This window comes from Dipteris shenzhenensis, chromosome 26 (genome assembly GCF_047967505.1).
Source record: "Dipteris shenzhenensis isolate YYH24624 ecotype China chromosome 26, Dip_SZ_1.0, whole genome shotgun sequence".
Lineage (NCBI taxonomy): Eukaryota > Viridiplantae > Streptophyta > Polypodiopsida > Gleicheniales > Dipteridaceae > Dipteris > Dipteris shenzhenensis.
In genome coordinates, this window is record NC_141621.1 from 18808771 (window position 1) to 18833693 (window position 24923).

The window sequence follows — 24923 nt, forward strand, 5'->3', positions numbered from 1 at the left end:
AACAGAATTAAGTTCATTTTGGGTAGACTTATTCACCCAAATCAATTTGGTTTTGTTATGGGAAGGAACATTTAGGAAGCTATTTTAAATGCTCTGCTGGCAGTGGACTATGCTCTGGATCAAAATGCAAACATCGTTATGCTCAACTTGGACCTAGAAAAGGCTTATGATAGAATAAGCTAGGACTTCATTTTGTCCAACATGCAAGCTTTAGGTTTTGGTGCTAGATGTTGTAGATTGACTAAGATGTTATTCACCAATACGTGGGCCAGGGTGTCAGTAAATGGTTATCACTATTAGAGATTCTCACTTCAAAGGTCAATAAGGTAAGGCTGCCATTTGGGACCTTTGCTATTTGCAATTGTCATTGAGCCTCCGTTGACCCAGATTGATCATCATATTAACAGAGGCTTTATCAGCGGTTTGACAATGCTGGATGGAACTCACTTTTGCTCACAGTCCTTTGCAGATGATAATACCAATTCCATGGATGGAACTGAAGAAAATGTATTCAATTCTTGTAGATAGTTAATGACTTTGCAACACTGTCAGACTCAAAGATCAATTCAGAAAAGACCATAGCATTATGGCTTGGTTGGGATGATCCCCCTGAGTGGACATCTTCTTTTCAATTTAGATGGATCCCCAAAGGTTAGTTGATAAGATACCTTGGTTGTCCTTTGGGAGTGGGCACAAGTCGTCTCAAGGACAAATTCGAATGGACATTTCACAAGATAAAAGATAAGTTGGAGAGATGGCCTGAGAAAACTCTATCCCTTGCTGGTAGATTGGCAAAGCATGTACTTGAATCCTTGATGGTTAATGTGTGATCCGTTTTTCCCTTCTCTAAAGCAAATATGAGGAAAGTGGACAGATGCATATGCAACTTTGTTTGGGAAGGCAAATGGCATGCAATCAAGTGGGATATTATGACTGCCCCAAGAGAGACTAGTGGTTTTGGGCTTACCAGTATGACCGTAAAGAATGAGAACCTGTGTTTTAATTGGTTGCTCTGGAGATTTTGCTCCACCAATTTTGCTATTTCTTCCAATTTGGGGGTCTTTTTCGACTTTGAATTCTCTTTCTTGTCTTTTACCTTCTCCATTTTTGTTTTGTTTATGACCTTCTTCTTCTTCTTCTGTTTCTTTTTCTTTTCATCATCGTCCAAATCATTGTCGGAATCATCATCACTTGTGGTAGATCTAAAATCAAACTCACTTTTTGAGTCGTCCAGACTGCTATCATAATATTTTTTAGAATCTATGCTTGTCTACTTCTTTAGAATATGTGCTTGTCTTATTATTTTTCTTTATTGTGCCAATTCACCTTTCCGTGCATTTGGCTGCCTCTATGATAGTGTTGAATCCATTATGACCATCGGAATAGCCATCTTGCTGATGATGGCACTTCTGATTTTCAACTGAAGTCCCTTGCAAAAATATTCCGCCATTGTTTTTGGTATTGGTCTTTCTATGGGAGCCAGTTTTGCCTTAGCATTTTAGGCTGAGGGAATTTAATATGAAACTCTGAGAACATGACATCCTGCCAAGGTTCACTTATGCCTTTAGGTGCATTTAAGAAAATAAAGTGTCTGGCTGACCACAATTTCAGTGTGGCATTTGTACAAAGAATCACCCCACAGAGGTGTGCTAGTATAATGCCAATGCACAAACAAATCAGGGCCAACAGCAAGTGCGGATCCCAGCCACATGGGAGCGAATGCGATCTCCATTAGGACGAATGCCGCAGAAGCGGCGCAACAGATGCAACAACAACCACAACAAGGCAATTGGAATTAGCAAAGAAATTGGAACCAACAAAGAAACTAGGGACCGAATTCCAAAGAATGTGGATGTTGTCAGGTATCGGAAGATCATAGACCGGGACCGATTGACCCACTATGGGTGAAGCATTGGTTGGAGAGGGGTTGACAATCACAAGATACCCACCTCAGAACTGACAGTAGAATCAACAACAACCTCAACCACCACCACAAGACAACACAGTAATAATTCTCAGGAATTGCTAAAAAACCCATCACGTGGAGGGATGTGCTTGGCAAAGAATCGCCAATACGATCAATATGAGTTATGCGGCTGCTCTGGATGTATGCTCATTGAGGAAATTTTCAAAAAAGGTTGACGTGATGAAAGCGCAATGATCTAAGGGACTGGTGAGGGAAGACCCACTCAAAGACAAAGAAAGAAAGACTAAGCAATTGCACTAGTAGGACTAGGAAGTAGTACACACATCAGCGCTCAAGGAAATATAGAAGACAATGATCTAAGGGACTAGTGAGGGAAGACCACTTGAAGACAAAGAAAGAAAGACTAAGCAATTGCACTAGTAGGAGTAGGAAGTACTATGCACATCAACACTCAAGGAAATATAGAAGATACAGGCTAAAGAGGCAAAGAACCCAGTTTGGCAAACCAAAGGAGAAACCTGGTGCTATGGCAAGTTTGACAAGCAATCAGACAAAAAGTCCAATGCAAAATTTGTCGACTCAGCCCAAAATAAACTCCAATCATAAAGGAACCAGGCCACTCAAGATGTCGTACCACCAGAAGTTCCAGGATGATTTTGAAACCAAGCTCCAGAGGAACGACAATGGTGGACATGCAGCCAGAATGGGTTTTGTCCCAAATAAATGAAGACGGTGTGGAAGACCTTCTAGAGATGCCCATTCAAATCTCATTTTGGGATGATTGTTGTAGTTGGTGCCGCAATTTCATAAGAAACTTTTCTAGACGTTGATCGGAGTGTCACCGGTACTAGAGGTGGATGTCTTTCATGCTGCATCAATGCCAGTTGCGGTCATACCTCTCACTAACATGCGAGTACCAGTTATCTCTATGAGCATAAATTTTGGTTTAAATACATGATCTGTACATCCTTTGGGCATGTCATTACTGCAAGATGTGCATGGAGGCTGCTGGAATCAACTTTATGGTTTCATTCATTGTGCTCAATATGGAGGCATCTCGGCCATAGTACAGCTTCCTTTTGGGATGACGCTGGTTGCGATAGAATTGGGCTCTCAATACTTTGTCAGTGTGACAGGGTAGACATAAGGTCCGCATGCCAATGGGGTGGTCAATGTGCTTGAAGGGGTAGTTCGACCAATCATGGCAGAAACAATGAACATGGCAGATGGCCTAGAGGACAATAAAGAAGAGGAGTTTCTACGCAGCAACTTGGACTTGGTACCGCTATTTACGATCGATGTCATGGAAATTTTGGCACAATACCATTTGCCAGAACTAGGGACCAGTCTGGTGTCACCGCAACCGCTCCTGCAACCAATGGATGACCTATTGTTTGCGGACTTGGATATGAAAGATTTCTTGGAACAAGAGAGGGAATTTGAGGAGCAAATGACACAGATATTGTTGGTTGTGGTGGGGGTATTGGCATTAGATAGTGCCGATCGTGATGCAATCATCAAACAAACGTACTTTCTTATTTGGCTTTGGATAAAATGAATGTACTTTCTTATTTGGGGATGGATCAACAAGTTGTGGTCTATGGATTAAGTGGATGTCTACTTGCATAGGTTCTCTGCCTTGGTATAGCTTGAAATGATTGTTATGCACTTTGCACCACATTGATCTAACTTCTATCAGGCTCAGTTGTGAAAGTGGATTTGCACAGTCCATTGTGAGTGCCACATGTTAAGACATTAACAGCTTGTGGGGTTAGTGCAGATTCCAAGGGGCGCAACTAGCAACAACCCTTCAGTCAACGGTTGCAACCGCATATGTTATATATCCACGAGACCAAGTGTCTCTTGATCATTATGAATATTCATAGATTTGGATACATTATGTCTATATTATTTTTAGTATACTCTGTCACGTTTATGTGAGTATGTACGTTATCTTCTTTTTGTAGCACTTGTAGCTTAGGGCGTTACAAGGGTGTCAACAAACCAAAAGAACTGAGAGCAACATTAGAGATATGCTACAGTAGAAGTATGATCTCTACCGTATGATGCAGGATCGAAGAGTACGGCATAGCCGGTGTGGACAGAGTGATCTAGGGGCTAAAAATTTGGGGCCTTAGGTGCAGGTATGATACACTGCTTTGCTGAAGAAGAGGCCCATAAAATCGACAAGGTACAGAAACCTGTCAAACCTATATGTTGAATCGTCATGAGCTGAAGGTCATCTGATGTGTGCATCCTAATGAGACTCAAGTATACTAATGAAATTCCCAAACAAACTAAAATCAGGTGGCTAATTTCATACCAAAAAATATGGTTATGGACTTGAATGCAACTACATGTTAACAAGTAGTAGATTTCTAGTATTGAAGTAGAAGATTTGTGACCTCTACATGATTAGTGCAATGTCAATAGCTTTACATTTTTAGGTTACCCCCTTTGAACTATTTCTTGGCATACCCAAAATATTAGCTAAACATCCATTAGCAGGGGTGTAGCATCTATCATAGGATCATCGAGAAGGAGCTGACAGTGTAAAGGCCTAGATGCCTGAAATACATGAGAAAGCATAAGATTGTTACAATCATAGTTGTCAATAAAATTATCTTGGAGACATGTTGAATATGGTGTACCACGTGCCTTTAAGTATCGTATTTTACTAAGATTTTACCCTTGAAGGCAAATTGGGGACGAAGGAGCTTGTTGAGCTTGCTTATAGCCATAGAAAGCACAGGTAATGCATAAGCACCCTTGGTTATCATTACAAAAATTTTGGACTAAAAAAGGGGCCCTTTGGAGAATTACTAAAATATTACAGGCTTGGATAAGGGGATATGGTTTGTATCCATGAAGGAGATTATGCCATGTGGTCTTCTCTGTAATAGAGGCTCCCCAAATCTAGGGGAAATTTCAATTTTTTTTCAAAATACCCCAAAAAACTTCATTGGTGGTTCACAATAAAATATTATCTTTGGCAGGCCTGTCCTGACCATGTCAGGCCTCCTTGTTTTCCTCCCATGGCAAACTATCCCCTAGCTAGAACTATGCTCATGTTTTCCATTTGGTTCAACCATTTGGCCCAAACTTTGACTTCCTAACCAGCTTTGTCCTATTCTCTCTCTTCCAAAACATTTCAAACATTCATTCCCGCCACTTTCTAGCAACTGGTTCCAAAATATCTTCTTTCCACTCTTGCTTAGTCATTCTCTCTCCTCTTTGCTCATGTTTTTCTTCCACATTCGAAAATCTCTCAGAAAAACTTCTGTCCACCAAGCTCTGTTCATCCCTCTTCTCTTCCATTTATTATCTACTTATATCACTCTCTTAGAAACCAAAGTTGCAACCTAAATCTGCTTGGAAGGAGTGAGAAAAATGGGTGTTCTTTCATTTTCAATTCTTTCATCTTTTTGGAGTATAGAGAGTCAACTCTTGAAGTTACGACCTAAATCTGCTTGGAAGGAGTGAGAAAAATGGGTGTTTTATCATTTTCGGCTCTTTCTCTACCTTTTTGGAGACTCCAGAAGAAGGAACACATACTTTCCAGGTAATGAAGTGATTTCAACTTGAAAGTTTTGTTTGTATTAAGTAGATATGTTTTTGTATCACACTTTGTCTATATGTTTATTACAAGAGACAAGGAAGAGGGAGAGATTGAGGTAGATGATATTTAAAACTACAAGATGATTTTCAACATTTTTTTCTTCACTGGTATAGGAGGGATAGATAGATAGATAGAGAGAGAGAGAGAGAGAGAGAGAGAGAGAGAGAGAGAGAGAGAGAGAGAGATTATTTCAAATTGCTATGTTGTTTTCTATTTGAGGGGATGAGTGAGGGAGAGTTGAGGGGATGAGTAAGGGAGAGAGAGACATAAAATAGTCATTTTTTTCTTCATTAGTACGAGAGAGAGAGAGAGAGAGAGAGAGAGAGGGAGAGGGAGAGAGAGAGAGAGAGATTATATTTGAAACTACTATGTTTTTTTATCTGTTTGAGGGGATGAGTGAGGGAAAGAGATAGAAAATAGTCATTTTTTTCTTTGCTAGTATAGGAGGGGTAGATAGAGGAAGGGAAGAGAGAGAGAGAGAGAGATTATATTTTGACTTGCTATGCTTTCTTCTATTGAGGGGATGATTGAGGGAGAGAGACAGAGATTGTATTTCAAACTACTAGGTTTTAGAAGTATTTGAGAAAGAAGGAAGAAAAAGAGATCCTAATCAACGGGTTTTGGGAGGGAGAGAGAGAGTGATATGATATTGATAATATTTTCTTTGTTTGTGGAGAAACAAAGCAAGAAGAGCATATCGTAAACTAAGTATTTCAAAAAAAGTTAATGTTTGTTTGTGTGAGGGGTACCTTGGAAGACATATATATAGAGAGAGAAGTATTCTATGTTTTTTGTAATAATATTTTGTTTGTTTTTGTGAGAGGTTTAGTTAAAGGAGAGAGGGAAGGAGACACACACAGAGAGAGAGAGAGAGAGAGAGAGAGAGAGAGAGAGAGACTTGCAAAGAAAGAGAAAGAGAGGGATAGAGAAAGAGAGAATAGAAGACATTAATTTGGAGGGTATTTGGAAGTAGAAAGAGCTAATTTTAATCATATGGTATAAGGGCAAAAACTATGGAAGTAGAAAATGATAGATATAGAAGTAGTTTACAATCTATTGTATTGAAGAAGGTTAAGGGGAATGGATTCTTCATCTCTATAGGAAATATTATTGGATCACAATGCAACCCATTAATTGTGGGTGCTACAAAGTGGGTCGGAAGGATGCAATGGACATCTCCAAACATTGGAAGGAAAGGATCTTAGATTTTGAAATTTCTCTTGGCAGTAACACAACGACACATGTATATATTCAGCGTGTCTTTACCCTTGCAAACATATATGTGCATCCAAATGCAAGACTTCCATATCGTGGGCCTAATTGTAAGTTTTTCAAAGTGTACTAGTACTTCATTTGATTTTTAGAGTATTTGTATTTATTTGGGGACTTTGATACAACTGTCTTATGCCTTGTATTTGTTTTACAAAGTTATATCCATCTAGTTACAAAGAGTGGGAGCCTACAACATTCGTAACTGGGGTGTTGCATGTCCTCCATGTTGAGATCAGGAGTCTTCAATATGAAGGTCGCACACCATCAAAATTAAAAAAGGACGAGAGTTCATTGTGCCAGATGAAGAAGGACAGTATGGTAGATTAGAATCTCTTCCCTTGCCCTCTTTTGATAGTCTAGAATGGCCGCTTCCAAGCATGCAGATAAGTGAATCTTATAGAAACAGAATGTTTAATGATGTGAGAAATGCTATGAAGCCAACTACTAGTGGAAGAAATGCTAGGTTGAGCTAGTTTCTTCCATTTCCATGCTTTGTTGATTTCTTTGCAAGTTGTAGGCAATTAAGGAAAACAAAGATAACTTACACTTGCAAGAGCTTAGAAATGGAATGGCTGTCTGAGCTATTTGACAATGGATGGACAACAAGAACATGTCATGCTGAAGATTCAGTACAATGTTGATTCAATACTTCAGATGTGACATTTCGGTGAGAAAATCTTACAATTCTTGTAAAAAATGATCAGGATACTATGTATTATCCCAAATTTTGCAAGTATTTCATTGGAAGGCAAAATCTCTGCATGAATTTCACATATAGAAGGTTTAGATGGAAGAACCTTCAATAAGAAGCAATGGATGATGATCTGCATGATGGGACTCACAATCCTGTTGTCGAGGTATCAATTTATCGGCAAGGACATCGTGATCTAATGTTGGATTTGGAAGAGGAGTGTGGACCATGCGATTTATCAAGGAAGAGTTGCAGTTGTTGGCAATAGCAAGCCCTCCCCAAGACTATTATCTTAGACTTGCTAATCACAAAGTTAGATATAGGGATGAGACAAGTATCCTTTGTAAGAATTGTTGCCCCCCCCATACTCTAGAGATAGTAGAAACATGATGGCAGGTATTTCATAATATCTAGTTTCTTGGATCCTTAGTGCTTTAACAATGCACTTGGTAATGAGGCATTGTTACATGTACAAACAGAAATCATAAATAATACAAAGTGTTGTTTCATTTATTTGTTGATATTTTATTTATTAAGTCTGCACCTCTAGATTGATGGCTCTCTATGGTCTATGAATGATAAAGCGATAAATATTTGAAATTTCAAATCTATGTGGACATTTGTATATTTATATTGTGCAAGAGAGAGAGTGTGTGACAGAGATAGATAGGAATTAGAGTGTAAGAGAGAGAGAGAGAGAGAGAGAGAGAGAGAGAGAGAGAGAGAGAGAGAGAGAGAGAGAAGTTGAGAATGCAATAAGCGACACAAATAATGCACCTGGCCATGAGATAGAGTTGGATGTATGAAGAGAGAGAGAGAGAGAGAGCAATCAGGGACACAAATAATGCACCTGGCCATGAGACATTTTTGAATGTATGAATAGAGAGAGAGATATACTATGAAAGAGAGAGAGAGAGAGAGAGAGAGAGAGAGAGAGAGAGAGAGCAGTCAGGGACACAAAGGGAGGGAAAGAGACAAAGGGAGGGGGAGGGACACAAAGGGAGACAGAGGGAAAGAGACAAAGGGAGGGGGAGGGACACAAAGGGAGATAGAGAGAGTTAAGATTGCATTTATTCATTTGCACCTCTAAGTTGAGAAAGAAAAATATGAAAGTTAATTAAGGTCTTTGAGAGACTATGAGATTGAAAAAAGCCCCATATACAACTGATCCAAAGGGTGAAGCCACTAACAAAATCCAAAAAGTGTATATGTAAAATCAATGTCCATGACAATGGAGACGGGGACAGAAAGAGGGAGATGGAGAGTCAGATAGAGAGAGAGAGAGAGGTAGAGAATGGGAAGAGAGAGAGAGAGTTAAGATTTCATTTATTCATTTGCACCTCTAAGTTGAGAAAGAGAAAAATAAGAAAGTTAATTAAGGTCTTTGAGAGACTACGAGCTTGAAAAAAAACCAAGATACAACTGATCCAAAGGGTGGAGCTGCTAACAAAATACAAAAAGTGTAAATGTAAAATCAATGTTCATGACATAGATAGCTAAGGGCAACAAGCAACAAGATGATCATCGAGTGTCACATAGAGAGAGAGAGAGAGAGAGAGAGAGAGAGAGAGAGAGAGAGAGCAAATAGGGACACAAAGGGAGGGACAGAGATAGAGAGAGAGAGCGAGGGAGAGAGGGGGAGCAAGAGAGAGAGAGAGAGAGAGAGAGAGAGAGAGAGAGAGAGCAATGAGGGACACAAAGGGAGGGAAAGAAAGAAAAAAATATTAACATTCTTAGAAGACCTTGCGGGTCTATGAGAGAGAGAGAGAGAGAGAGAGAGAGAGAGAGAGAGAGAAACACTTTCCAAAGAAAAAACAATAAATATAAAAATATTGTAATTAAGAGCATTTTTAAGGGCAATGCCCATTTTATAAAGTACACTTCTAAGGTCAATTTCACATTTTTAGTTTCCCATTCTTGAGTAACCTTGCATTCCACAGCCTCCTCTTTCGTCTTCCTAAGCATCCTCGTATACTCATGGCTTCCCCTAGAGGGATTTTGACCAGTGGATTTCATCCCATTGATTCCCATGCCTCTGCAGATCAGGTTTATTCTATCTTTTACAAGGCATTCCATCTTGAGTCACACTTGAGAGCTCTCCTTCCTGCTGATGATAATCCTTCTCTTCAATTTTTTAATAGACTTATCCATGGACCTCGTGATTGCTATCTCCCCTCACCAATGGGTTTCATTGGATATTTTGAGCTCTTTTGACCAGAGTGCTAACTTTAAGAAGACACTAGGTAGGGCCATGGATAATGTCCTTATCTCTCTCCATGAGTATGCTATTCCCATTGAGGATGATTCATCTTCCCCAATTCATTTGATCGAGAGAGATGCAGCCCTTACCGTTCTCCTTGCGACTAGCAAGTTTGATGAGGATGTTGGCAAACAACCTGAGGGTCCTACATCCACAAGTGGTGGAGCAGGTCCATCAACAAGTGGTGGAGGAGATGACAGGAGCATACTATTAGCCTAGCTGAGGAGCAAGTTGAAAGCGAGGTCATCTTATCTTCATATCTGACTCATGCATCTTATCTTCATATATGACTCATGCATCTTATCTTCATATCCGGCTCGTGCATATCCATCCTCTACCTATAATCTAGATGAGGCAGCAACCAAGCCACACCTTGCTTCGGTTGATCCAATCAGGATTGAGGGTGAGAAGTACCTTACCCTATTGGAAGTGATGGAAGAAACCGGTCTCCGAGAGGATGAGGTGCTATGTCGCGGCTCTCGAATGACACTTTTGATGATGTAATTGACTTTGATGCTCCATTCAATATAGCAATTGATGAGATTACACACTTTGATGACTCGAGCCTCACCAATCTGGAGGCAATCCAACTAACACAAAAGGCAATCGAGGATGCTGCACCAGAGTACGACATGTCCGATGAGCAGTTCATGAATTTGCAGAGGGAATTGTTCGGGGAGAGAGATGAAGAAGCTGACACCTTGAGCCAACATCCAACCACAAAAGGGAGTCCAGTTGGACACTGTAGTAGTTGACACACTCCACAGTGAGGCATAAAAGGTATGTAGCTTTGCCAACTTCACCATGTGATTCAAAATCATCAATATAATTCTAGGTTCCATTTTAGCAACAAAAATCATTTTTTTTTCTTCAACTGACAGGGAATAAAAATAGGGTTTAGGGTTTAGAGTACAAAACCCAACCAAATTTTATGATTTTAGACCCAAGACATCCTGCCATTGCCACTTGCCCCTGCCACTCCATTTCTGGAAACAACTAGCGTTATGGTTTTGTAATTTAGGAAAAAAATATAAAAAAAAAACAAATTTGGGAGGCCACTGAGATGTTAGCAGCCATGTGCATCATTTTCAAGCAAAAAACCCCCTGAGAACCCTAAATCCGACATGATGCGACCAGAGCCTAGTTTTTGCATGGTCCCATAATGTCGGTTTTAGGGTTTTCAGGGGTTTTTTTGGCTTGAAAATGATGCACATGGTTGCTAGGGTCTCAGTGGCCTCCTAAATTTGATTTAGGGAACAAAAAATAGGGTTAAGGGTACAAAACCCAACCAAATTCTATGATTTTAAACCCAGGACATCTTGCGACTATCACTTGCCCCTGCCACTCCATTTGTGGAAAAAATTAGGGTTATGGTTTTAAAACATAGGGAAAATAACAAGTTTGTGGTTTTTATTCAGGCCACACAGAATACAATTAGTTTTAGGGAATAAAAATTAGGGTTTAGGGTTTAGAGTACAAAACCCAACAAAATTTTATGATTTTAAACCTAGGACATCTTGCCAATGCCACTTGCCCCTCCCACTCCATATGTGGAAACAATTAGGGTTATGGTTTTTTCATAGATGAAAAATAATATCTTTAAAAAATCATATTTGGGAGGCCACTGAGACCCTAGCAACCATGTGCATCAATTTTATGCAAAAAAAACCCCTGCAAGCCCAAAATCTGACATCATGCGACCCTTGCAAGCCAAAAATTACAGAAATTGGGCTCTGGTCGCATGGGGCTTGCAGGGGTTTTTTTTGCATAAAATTGATGCACATGGTTGCTAGGGTCTCAGTGGCATCCCAAATATGATTTTTTAAAGATATTATTTTTCATTTGTGAAAACCCTTATTCTTATTAATTCTTGAAAATTGATATTTTATTAATTTATATAATCTTTGGGTTTTGATGTAATATGTTGGTTGCATGATATCTTATGGGTTGATGAATATATCGGAGGCAAGGGAGGAACCAGAGGGTCTTCTAGTAGGGGGATGGCTTCGATCGACCACTACATCAATAGAGTGGCTCAACACATTTTGGTGTTCCATCGACAGTTATCACCGGATGGAAAGGTGAATATCATGAAGTTCAAGGCCCTCAGTCAGATGGTGAAGATGAGGCCCATCCATCCTGCTGCTGCAAATCGTGTTGTTCTAGTTAGGTGTACTGTGGCTTTACTTTTATTCTCGGACACACGATCCAGTCCTCTCCATCGTATCATGGCTATTGTAGGGCTAGCTGACATTACAGATCCCTAGGCTATAAAGAATGAAATTGTGCAACCCTCTCTACTTCATCAAGCAAAAAAGTGATCTTAGCCAAGTATGAAGAAGCATAGACTAGAGTAGCTTGTGCATTCAAGTGGGTGATCTTTGTGATACTACTCTATGTCAATAAAGAATACCATTTTCAAATTATTTTCTCTTCCCACTACAGAACATTGTTTCTTTTTCCATGTTCAGTAAAATTGAGTATTATTTCCTTTTGCATATTCTATTGAGATTTGAAGTTTATTATTTCATTTTGCTATTGTATACGTCATCAAAAAGTCTTTCGTAAGTAAATTGAGATTGCATGTTAGTAAATTAATAGATTGCAAATACACTAAAAGTAAAATTAAGATTGCACATACAAAGACAATTAAAAAAAAGACATTTTTATTATATTGAAAAGAGGCTAATACAAGATAGATGCCGTAGGCAGAGTACAAGGTGGAGCATACAAAATCCCTAAGTGCCCTTGGGCTTCCTAAGACGTACAATAAACTACATGTCTATGGCGGTCACCGTGACCCTTTTCCTATGGATGGCAGCCAGCTGGGTGTCAACCATGAGGAAAGGGCAAAGAGGAATTGCCCAAAGTTCACATGGATGGGCTACATGTGTGGCTAGTGATTGTAGTGCAGGCAAGCCATGTGTGTTATTTTCCTTTAGGGAAATCCACATAGCTAAATCACCCCCAGAAAGTACACAAAAAATACAAAAGTTGGCTATTATAAAAATTCAAAAAGTAAAAGCTCCAGGTGGACGTGCAGATGGTGCATGCACCTTCATGCAAGCTTGGGCATCTAAATTCCTACATGCTTGCATGCATGCAACTAAAAAGTACCTTCACATTAATTCGTTGTGTGGCAATGTTAAAATACATACATATAATGCATGCATGCTGCACACTTGCTATACAAACAAAGGCCATGCATGTTGCACACTTGCCATACAAAGAAAGGCCAAAAGTAGAGGCTTCTAGCAATTTCAACTATTAGCATAGCTTTTAAGGCAAGTAGTCCTAAAAAGCAAGCACATTCATTGATTATAAGGCATGTATCCTATAGTAATAAGTGCTTGTAGTCTGTTCTTTGACATGAAAGTAGACAAAGTAGAAAATGGCCATTCCTTATCCAAAATAACATAAAAATTTGCCCATAAGTCAACATCAAGAACTTCAAAATTGTCACTAAAAATAGACTCTAGAGTATAAATTCAGCAGCTATTTTATCTTTCATCTTGAGCATATCCTTTGGTAGTTGATTTCATTATGTACGTGCTAGGTCATCCATCTGAGATAAGCTTGTTCGTATAAACCTATTTGTTTGCAGCAACATGATTTTTTTTGAAAGTCCATGTCTAATTCTTGATAAGAGCATTGTACTCTCCATCCATTGCATGTAGCCTTCCTGAACTTGCATTGCTTCTTGAAATGATATGAGTTCTTCTATTTCCATTATTAAATGAGTGAAAATTTTCCTTTGTAGGTCCATCTAACTAGTTCCTTCTGATCAAAAGATGAGCTCTTCTAACATTGGCAATATGACTCTCTAGTATATTAACGATGACCATGGTGATTGAAGTATCAATTATATTTAGAATCTTTTATTTGCCTTTGAACTATGTCATCATGATGGACCAAACACTTTCTAATGAGCTAGAAATTTACCAAAGCTAATGTATTGAATAGTTGGAGTTGAATGATGATGATGAAACTATTGTAGGCTAAAACAAATATGATGTTGTCTCATCAATAACAAAGTTTGATTGGATCAAAGAGGTGGTATGACTTTGATTCTTGCCTATGAAGACAGACTTGATGGATTTCATATCCAACTTGTCATGGAGTTACTTTGGAATATATGTGCATATGCAAGCGGGCCAAAAAATCTAATTAAAAGCTTTCGACCTATGAAAGCTTCTTCTGGTATAATATCATGTAGGATGGCTATAGGGGACTTCTATTCATTAAGTAGACTATAGTTTCACATGCCTCTACCCACTATGGATGGAGAACATTCTTCTCACCTAGCATGGATATATCTAATTATAATACGTCTATGTTGTTTCTCTTCACAATTCCATTCTACTGAGGCATATGTATAACTTGTCTCTTTATGCCATGTTGCTTGTAGAATTGGTTTGAATATTTTAACTTGTACTCTCCTCCATTGTTGCAGGATCTTTATGTACTTTCTAGTTTGGTTTTCTAACAAATCCTTGAACTATTTAAATGCATCTATAGAATCTAATTTCTAACTTTGAAAATAGATCCAAGTCTTTTTGAATAATCATCAATGAAGGTGATTAAATCTAAGACTTTGAGTTGAGGCATAAGCCCAAATGTCTGAATGTATGATATGGACTATGCTAGTGTTCCTAGACCATGAAATGGGAAAAGGATTACGTTCTTGCCTTCCCATGTATGCTTTCTCATGCAACATGACTCACAAATGTCCTTTTGAAAGTGGACCTGTGAAAGGCCTTGGACCATCTTGTTTACTCAAGTGAAGTCAACGTTTTGAAATTGAGGTATGCAAAACCCTTGTGCCAAAAATTGGGTAGATAAGAATCTTGATGCCAAAATTTGGGTAGATAAGAATCTTGGTCTTGATGATAATCTATCAAAGCTCTTTGAATAAGCACTAATAAGAAATTTTAAACATTCTCCCTTATTTGGAAGCTTTTTAAATGATTTTTTTGGATTGTGCAACAACTCTTAGACTATGCAACCAAACTTGTTGAAGGATAACTCCATATCTCTCTTTCAATGATCCGACCGACTAGCAATTTTGTGTCATTGTAAGAACAAAGAAACCCTTTGTGCATTGCCTTCATCACTATGAAGAGGAATGTTGTCAATTCTACTATCTTGTGTACTAGGGTATAATCACCCATGGTTACATTCTCTTTTGCACCCTTGTTTGGATGCAATTCTAAAAACCATGAACTTCCTCATGAAACGAGGTTCCTTGCTTCTAAATCAAACCACCAAATACTTTTATCATTGTGTAAATACTTTGGACTAAATACATTTGAAATAAGGATTTGCTGCTGGATTTTGCTAGCTTGAAGCTAATTCTGATTTTCTTCATCAGTGATATTGGCATTTTGTCTTCTATTTTGATTTTTAAATCTATTGAACTATCCATTTGCAATGTCTCTCTGCTTTTTCATGCATTAGATTCCTAATGGCATACTTTTTCATGCATGTTGGATGAGACACTGTGAATCCTGCCAAGAGGTTGTGAGTGTAACCTATGGAAGTCAATCAGAAAGGTGATTCAAATACTAGAAGAGGAAGTGGAATAGGTCAATCATGGCAATGCAATCAGCAACCAGAATAGGCAAGCATGGCAATGTTTGTTGATTATTGTAGAGACTATAGGATCACAATGATGTTGGAGTTAAGTCTGTGCATGCAAACTAAAAAGCCATTAGCAAGCTTGTTTGGATCTTCAATGAAGGAATAAGTTGGTCCTACGGGTATCAATTTGTGCAAATAGTGCTTGGATGGGGGACGAGCATTTTTTGAGCAAAATCTTTCGAGCGTCTGAGCGAAGGGAAAAAAAAGCTTCCAACTATATAAAAATATGGCAAAAATAGATCTGAACAAAACATAGTTTCCCTTAGAAATATGCAAAGTATTATAGCAATGCCTATTTTATATAAAAATCTTTACATGAATCTTTGGGAATGGTGAGTAACATAATGGGATGACTTTTGAAGAAACCCACATGTAGAGTAGACTTTTCTATGAAAATTCCCGTATGATCCTTCTTACAACTTTTACTTAATAGGGGGTGACATTGAAAACCCTCTCATGAAAGGGTTTATCCAAAGAAACCTCATTGAAGCAAGCCATCAAGGTAGTTTCGCCAGCGAAACCCCTTTGAAGTAGGTCTTCCAAGGTAGTTTCGCTAGTGAAACTACCATGGACAGCACTTTTAAAAGTGGCATAACTTTCACATCGAATGTCCAAATATAGTCATTTAGCCACTCAAATTGATCGGAAAACCCCATTTAAGAACATCTATGGGGTTATATTTTGAAAAATATTGCATAAATAGTATAAAATATTAAATCTATTTTATAAGAGTGATATATAAGCCCAAGTTAATACTTATTTATAGTAATTTAAACTTCTTTAGAAACATATCCATAAATATCTTGTTATTTATGCTATTAAAACACTAGAAAGCTCTTATCATATTGATATAAATGTGTTTAATAAGTGATTATATATGTATAATATTATTACATTGAGAGTGATTATGAGGGATGTTCCTTAAAGGAATTATTTTTCAACACTTTTTAAAGGTAATAACACGGGTACAAAGGATGTCTATGAAGAAGAAATTTTATGTTATGTAAAATTGAATGAGTGACAATTCTATATATTTTTATGATAAAGGGATCTAATTCTAGTGAAAATAAAAGTGTAAAAACCATGTTTCCTAAGGAAATACAATTTTTTAAATCTCTTGAAAAACATGCTCGGATAAACTTGCTCATAGGTCTTTGCTCGTAAAATTGATGCACCCGGATGGGCTATATGGGTCAATATTTTGTTGCATCTCTTGCATGTGTGCATGGGTAGGTTGCAGAAGAGCAAGCAAGTGTCCATTGATGAAAGAGGAGGCTGAAGAGGACTCGACATGATGAGCAGCAACGCTTATAGTCTGAGCGATTACACAGGATTGTGAGCGCAGTGCATCCAAGCACATTTTTTACACTATTCATGCAAATGCATATATGCACAACCTGGAGGTTTGTCTGTTTAATATTACATCACTCTTCTAATATTATATTTATCATTTCTTAGGTCTTTTGTCACTAATTATCACATACGAACTAGTAACCAACACCATGTCCACTAGTTTTTAAGGCATGCAATTCCATAGTGGACACACAAGCCTCGAGAAGGTGCCATGTGTTTCCTTGTAACATATCTCATCAAGGTATAGTTTCTCACTTCCCATTCTTCCAACTCCTTTGTATTTGTAGCGTCCCATTTTGCCTAAGATCAACCAAAAGTGGGCACGCTTAGCTTGCAACCACCTCTTATTTGTCTTGATTTCACCTAGAAGTAGCTCTTAGCTAAGGAGTATGGGATTTTACATTTCTTACTTGTTAGATGATGAGCAATGTCATTATTTATTATCAACGTACCTTCCTACCATCTCATATCAATTGCTTTGGCAATAGCTACAATGGCAACCTAGATATGAGCATATCATATATTAAAAATGATCACTAATTCTTGCTTTAATGTCTATATTACTAATGGTATAACTTATTATCTATGATTTCCCAAACTTTCTACAAAAACTACACACTTTGGTTAACTATTATGACAAAACTACATAGTTTGCTTAATCATTATGACAAAACTTAACATAGACTTATCAAACTGGCCATTAATCCCCCTGTATTCGTAACATTCATTAAACATTTTCTACCCTAATAGCTCTAGCTTTGCTATTACATTAACAATGTTACTCTTGTATTTCATGATCTAGTACTAGATTTTCTATGCAAGGCTAGAAAATCCCTTTCTTTTCATCTCGCTATCCATCTCATCTAGTTTCTTATGCAAGGCTAGAAAACGTTTGGCATTTTGGCATTTCCCTCTTTATACTATGTTCCACATATTGCCTTTCAGTCTTCCTTCTTTACATATTCACCTATGGGCTAGGTCTTTTGGCCCTAACTTCTATTCATATCCTTTACGCCTATCCCATATCCTTGTTTTTTCTTTTACTCTGGCTGCCTTTATCACATCTTTCTATTGATCATTAAGTTTTCTCACTTTGACTCCTTATAGGCTTTACTTGCCTTCTTGCTGTTCTTAGCATTTGGTGCACATTTCTCAGCTCTTTACTCAGAGGGTTTTCTTTGCTCTCTTATGATGGATGCAAATCAATTTGACAAAACATTTACAAAGGAAAGAGTGGCTCATAATAAAAAGTAGAAGCATGCCATGGGTCAGGATGACCCCCTTCATGTATCACATGAGGCACAACTTTTTTATGAAGTTATGCATGAGGTAATTACTAGAAAGGATTGGAAGGAGGCTACTCCTACAGTAGGTATCATGGTTGAGGTGGATAACGTTGTGGGTCCTAAGGGAATATGCTAAGTTATTATCTCTTTCCTAGGCACATTTGTGGCCATAGATGTGGGAAACAGGATGATGAGAACCTTGGGTGGATGCTTTGCCTAGAAAGTGCATTATGTTGCCTAGGGTTTTTTAAACATGATTATGACAGATGAGCAACACAAGCAAATGATTTTGGAATATTCCCTCCTTTATTATGGGCAACAAATGGTGCATGTTTGCCCTAGTCTCCCATGCGGGACTATCCCTCATCGATTAGACACTATTGCCTGGTTTGGGTTGAAATTGTGGATTTCCCCCAATGTTTGGAAAAACTTGTTCCAAAAATTGAAGCTTCATTGGGAAAGGTGGTGTGTCCACCTAGGCATAATGGAAATCCCAATAGATTTTGCATATTGTGGGACATAGAAGTCCCCACACCGAAATCATATTCTATTGCTATTAGTAATGTGGCTATGGGTAGTGCTTTTTATAAACTCAAATGGGGTCTTCTTCTAGGTGCATGCTTTGAATGTAGAAATTTTGGCCACATGGCTTCACAATGCCCCTTGTCTCTACATAAGATGCCTCCAGAAGCAATGCCTACTTTGGTGTAAAACAAGGATGCCCCTGTGACATTTTTGTTCTAACGGAAAGGATAAGGTTGCTTTACCTAGGAATGGTAATAATTAAACACCCCCTGCTGCCCAAGTTAAAGCAAAGAAAAGAGTGGCAAACCCCATGCAAAATTGTCTCAACTTTTCCCCCTCATGCATGAATAAGTTCTTTGTCTAATGGGCATACCCCAACTTAGAACTATGGTATGGGCATTACTTGGGCTTTTGTAACTTCCAATTATACTCTGTTTATAGAAGATGAAGTTACCCTCTTATTGCCAAGCCCTCAGGATCATGCTTTGGATCCCAAAGTGAATATGAAATCTTGATTGCCCTTTTACAAGTCATAGTTTGTACGTATATGTAAATATGTAAATATGCTAGGAAAAATGAACTATATGGCAAACAATGTACATGGATTATGTGACTTGTGCAAATGGAAGAATGTATTGTGGCCTTGCAAACAACATAACTAGCATGGCTATGCAGGCTGGACATGACATTTTGTAGGCTATGATATTTTCTATGTAGAAGAAAATTCCAATTTGGGAGTTGTGTCTCTTGTGAAACATGCTTTCTAGTGACTGTCAAGGTCATTAAATTGTTATTCAATGACTTTTGCAAGGAGAGATCTTTGAGTTTGCTATGGTTTATGCTTCACAATCATCTCATGGGAGACTTTTGATCTACTAGTAGGATATATTGTGATATCCTTAGAGGCATGATGCCTTTCTAGGTGGGGATTTCAACAATGCATTGTAGCTAGGAGATAACACATTTGGTCATACACATATGCTCGCATCTGAGCAACTACAATGGACTCAAATTTTCCTCTAGTTTGGTCTTGCTAACCTCTAGAAAGGGACGCAGCCATTGTTTCCTGGCTTTACTTTTTAGCATAATGCACAGTTTGCCTATCATGCCCGTTTAGATCACTGGTATTTGTTTAATGCACATCAATATGGTCCCTTCACATGCAATATGTGGGTTGATTATGCTTCCTGCATTTAGGTCATGCTCTTCTTTGGTTGAAATTATCTTTTTATATACTTTACAAAATGATAGATTGCCGAACAAAAGGTTTCTTCTTACAAACAATAGTTACTTTAAGCATGAAGCATACAAAGATCTGATGTGTGAGGCTATTACTCTTCTTTGGGTACATTGTCACATAAATGCTGATTTTACATGGCTTGCTTTTGTTAGCCATATGCAGTACGTGATTTAGTATGGAAAGAATTACATCATATTCTTTGGGAGTATGTTGCCAAAGCTAAAAGTATTTATCAGGATGTAACTGAAATTAGTTATTAGAGGAGCTTAGGATGAGGCTACATGCCTATGTCAGCCTTTAGGCTTGACACTTTCTCCAATGTAATGACTATAGGAAGCTTGAGAAATGGGAAACTAGAGCAACGCAAAAGACTTTCTCAAATAAGGATTGCTCTTTGAATATAATGTAGGCTTTTTAAAAATTTGGATGGGCAATGGAATCATTCATGATAGCAACTTTCCAAAAAATGCATTAGTCATTTTGCCAAGCAATTCGGCTACGTTGATTCCCAGTGTTGGCTTGTCAAGAGCTCCTTCACTTCAATCCAATTATGTCTTCACATCAAGCTATGCAACTTGAACTTCCTTTTACAAAGAGAGCATTGAAAGATGCCATTAGAGCATGTGCAAAATGTAAAAGGCCAGGTTGGGATGGTGTGCTTGTGGAAATTTTTATCCAATATTTGGATGCTCTGTCACGTGCTTTATTGTGCATGGATAATCATGTATGGGAGTCCCAAAAAATGCCAGCTAGTTGGAAGAAAGGGTTGATCAAGTTGTTCCCCAAAAAGCAATTGTGTGAGTCGTTTGCAGATTGGAGACCCATTACAAGCTTGCCATCTATAAGCTTGATGCTAAGATGATAATCTCTCATATCAAGGGTTTCTTGGACGAGGGTTAACATCCCACTCAGTACGGTTTCATTCTCCACATACATATTGCTGACAATATTGCTAATGCTTATGTGGGGATAGAATATGCAAAGTATACGAACGAAGATATTCTTTTTATTACAAGTGGATATTGCTAAAGCCTTTGATACGGTACAATGCATGGGATTTCATCTCACACACTATGAAATCTTTGGGATTTGGGGCCAAAATGCAGCATGCTATTTATTGGTTGTATCAAGACAATACAGTTGTTGGCATCATGGGAGGTGATCTTATAGATCAATGGACTCTTTTTTGCTTGGTATGGTAGGGCTGCTCACTCAGTGCTTTGTTTTATGCCATAGCTACTCATCTTATGCTTCAATACATGGACCATTTTGTAGCTATTGGTGCCTTGCACGGTTTGGTCATCCATGGTAGTAGGCCCTTGATTGTGCAGGCTTATGTCGACGATTCCTATTTATTACCATGGGATAATGAAAGGGATCTTTCGTGTCTCATGCGAGCCTTGTCTTTATATGATCTAGCAGTCGTGGAGCATTTGGGTTGAAAGTGAGTTTTCTGAAGTCCAAACTTCTTCATCTCCAAGAGAAAGCTTGGCATCATATGTTATGGCGTGGGGATATTGTTTTACCCACGCAACTTGTGCGTCATCCTGGTCACCCTTTATGGTGGGCAATCACTCATCGCCAGCAAATGGACTTGTGCTTAACAATGCTTAAGAAGAAGCTAGAATATTGGAAATTGGCTACTTGGCCATTGCATGTGCGCTATCACATAGTTCAATCGATTCTGGTTGCCTACATCTAGTTTTATGTGCCCTTGATGATGTTTGCCAAGCAAGACATTTTGCAATTTTATGTCTGCTCCTGCCAATTGTCGCCGATGCTTGTCCTTGTTGGTGAGTCTATGCTTGATCTCTTTTGGCATTGCCTTGAATCTCAGGATTTTTTGCTTTTACTACTACAACAATGTCTTTAGGCTTGCCTCCCTAGTACTTGCTTTGGCAATCAATTCTAATTATTTGGTTTTCATCCTGGGAGGCAAGGATACGATCTTCTTAGTGTTCACAGAAAACCTACAAACTATATACAATGGACCTGCAACATTTTCACCTGTAAGAAGTAGTGTCTCAATTTTGAGAAGTCATAAAAAATTTAGGCAATGTAGTAATATTTTAGCTGTAAAATTTGCAAAAGGTCTCAAGAGAAACCTGCACATTTTCCTGCAAAAAATGTGAAAACCCGAAGTTGTGTGATTTGGTGCAAAAAATGTTTTAAGGGAAGACGGTCAAAAACCCTACACCCTGAGTTGGAGCGAGCTTGGTGAAGTTTGATAGAATCAGGAGCGAGCTCTTGGCTGCGGGCGACGCGGTGGTGAACAATTTCAGCTATGGCTCTCGGCTTCAGAGATTCCTCTTGCTGTTGGACCGCCGGAGCTTGAAGCTTTGATGGTCATGAAGACGAGATTGGAAGCTACAATGCATTTGGATGCGATTACCGTCGTAATGGTCGAGTTGCCAGTCTTCCTCGCTTCTCAGCATGCCTCGCCCGCACTTCTTTGCCTTTCCGAACCTTCGTATTCCCCTTGATGATGCTGTTGGTCGGGGCTCCCTCTGGTAGAATGACTCGGCGATTGCTCGCCTCGCTCCGATGCATTTCTGGTTCCTTGCACCCCTCGATCAACTTCCGTGAACACATGCTTGTTCAGAAGCACTTCATGTCTACTCCGAGAATTATACTGAAGCCTGATCGTTCCTTGGATGTAATCACGGAGAGAGACAAGAAATTAAGACCCATTTTCAAAATCAGAGACTTGATTCTAAGGCAACAGACGCAAAGTATACGGATTCGGTACTTGGAAATCAAACGCGGGGTCCTGGGATTGAAGATGAAACAGATGAGCGCTCGAGCTTTTCTGAAAAGGTACCCTAATATATTTGTGATCTACCAAAACACCCGCGACAACCAGCTTTGGTGCAGGTTGACGACGGAGGTAATGAATCTTCTTGAAGAAGAAGAGCAGATATACCGCGATCAAGAGGCACAAATCGTGGAGAGAATGAAGAGATTGCTGATGATGGCGCAGGATCGTCGACTGCGTGTAGGCAAGCTCGAGTTTGCGAGGCCAGTATTGGGTTTGCCGGATGATTTCGCAACCAGGTTAGTCTCCGCCTATCCACAATTTTTCCGCCTTGTGGGTGAAGGCCCATCTCCGTATCTGGAGCTGGTAGCTTGGGATGAGAGTTTGGCTATCTCAGAGCTAGAAAAGAGAGCTAAGGAGGATGCTCGCAAGGCCGGGCTGGGTGAAATCGAAACCAGGGGCCAGCCTCTCGCTTTCAAGGTGTCTTTCTCGCCAGGTATGATGTTGAGAAGGAAGAACCTTGAGCTCTTGGCCGAGTGGCAAAAGCTTCCATACGTTTCACCCTATGAAGATTGGAGTTCGGTCCAGTTTGGAACCGCCTTGTCGGATAAGCGGATAGTTGCCCTTTTGCATGAGATTTTGTGTTTGACAGTCGAAAAAAAGTTTCTGGTGGGAGTTATTGGTCGCTTTCGAGACGAGTTTGGACTGCCCCAAAGTGTGTCCAAGCTGTTCCATCGATATCCAGGGATTTTCTACCTCAGTCTTAAAGGGGGTGCCAAAACCATCATCTTACGGGAAGGGTATCAGCAGTCCAAACTTATCGAAGATCATCCTATCGTTCACCTGAAGGCAAAATATATGGACATGGTTCTTGAAGGGCCACGCTTGCGCTTTGCTCAATCAAGAGCCAAAAATGATCTGGGGGACGGTAACATTGTTACAGAAGAGAGTGGTGACTCCCAAGAAGAAATTGATGAAGAAGAACTGGAGGCAGAAGGCATTCCGGATGACCCTGTTGATTCAGAAGGTTATGGAAGTGGTGGGGATGATGGTGGTGAAGATTGTTGTGAAGATGATTATGACGAAGACGATGATGACAATGGGAGAACCTCTAAGAACGCTTCAAACAGATTAAAGAAAGAGATCTGGTGATTGAATCGATAGTCTATGAAAATATAAGGTCACGCTGACTCAGTAGCAGAATGTTACTGAAAAATGTATGACACCATTTCAAAGTTTATATGTAGATAGTGCTCATGGTGCCCAAATATTGAGACCACACTTGCATGGTTCGGTGGTTGCAATCTCCGAAGCCAGAATGTCACAGATGACCACAGGTCCTTTTTTATTCTGATGCGCTTAGGGGAAGAATAATATCCATCTTTTTCTTTCTTTGTGGCAATTTATTGGCTCGAAAATCTAGTTTTTTTGTTGATGAACAGATGTCTTGACTTATGCATTCATTATTTGACCTGATTTAATTTTTCTTAAAATTTTGAAATGGACCTATCCAAGCGTTGTCTTTTTCAAAGTCTGGTTTTTGTCTGGGGAGCATGGACAGAGGCTCAGTATGAGGGCTTTGTTTAAATAGTGGGTATATGCTTGAGATTACCTGTTTATACTAAGGTAGACCTACGTTGTCCACTACTGATAACGACATGTCATGGTAGCTAGTGTCACGAGGTTAAAATTGTAGTATGTGTTCTGTTTTAGCTGATGACTTTGGGTATGTCCTCGGTTCATCAAATAGATATCCCATTCAAGTGGGGTGATTATCTGATTAAATGATTTAACCAACCAAGTCAAAGAGTGGCACAAGACGGAGGTTTAAAGCCTGCAAGGCTATCAATCCTCATTAACTTTTTGTGGAAGCATTGTGCATCAAAAGATGACAGAGTTTTGACGTACACCAGTAATTTCTTGTATTTGTGCAAGTTGAGAAGGCACATATGTATAGCCATGGATATTATTGCTTTGGAAGTGCGAGCTGGGCTCTCCCAGCCATTCAAAGACGCTTGAGCCCAGTAAGAGCCAAGGGAGAAGCCGCAGCAACAAAGTGCCATTCATTGGGAGCAGGGATGCAGAGCCACAGCCTAGGCATCAGGCTGGTCAGCAGCCCAAGGGTAACTTGTATGGCATCTTGGACCAGAGATTGAAGAGGATACATGGGTTTATTAGGTGTTTTGCTTGTGGTATTCTTTGAGTTCAAGAATAAAGATACATCTCTTGAATCCTTCATACTTTCTTTCAGATATACTAGCATTTATGTAAGTTCCATGATGTCTATGGGTAGGGCATGCTAGCAGCAGGCACTGTCTATGTTTATACTCTAGGCAAAGTGTGCCGCATGTTACC

General features: G+C 39.1%; 1 protein-coding gene across 1 annotated transcript; it reads left to right on the forward strand.

Annotated features, from left to right (window-relative positions):
* The first annotated feature begins 21992 nt into the window (after window positions 1-21992).
* LOC147884772 (protein ROOT PRIMORDIUM DEFECTIVE 1-like) lies at window positions 21993-23960 on the forward strand. The gene has a single exon (XM_087397589.1). The coding sequence runs from the start codon at window positions 22296-22298 to the stop codon at window positions 23718-23720; it is 1425 nt and encodes a 474-aa protein (XP_087253715.1). The 5' UTR covers window positions 21993-22295; the 3' UTR covers window positions 23721-23960.
* The last annotated feature ends 963 nt before the right edge of the window (window positions 23961-24923 follow it).

Coding starts and splice junctions, on each gene's coding strand:
- LOC147884772 (XM_087397589.1), top strand. CDS start 22,296: ATGATGCTGTTGGTCGGGGCTCCCTCTGGTAGAATGACTCGGCGATTG.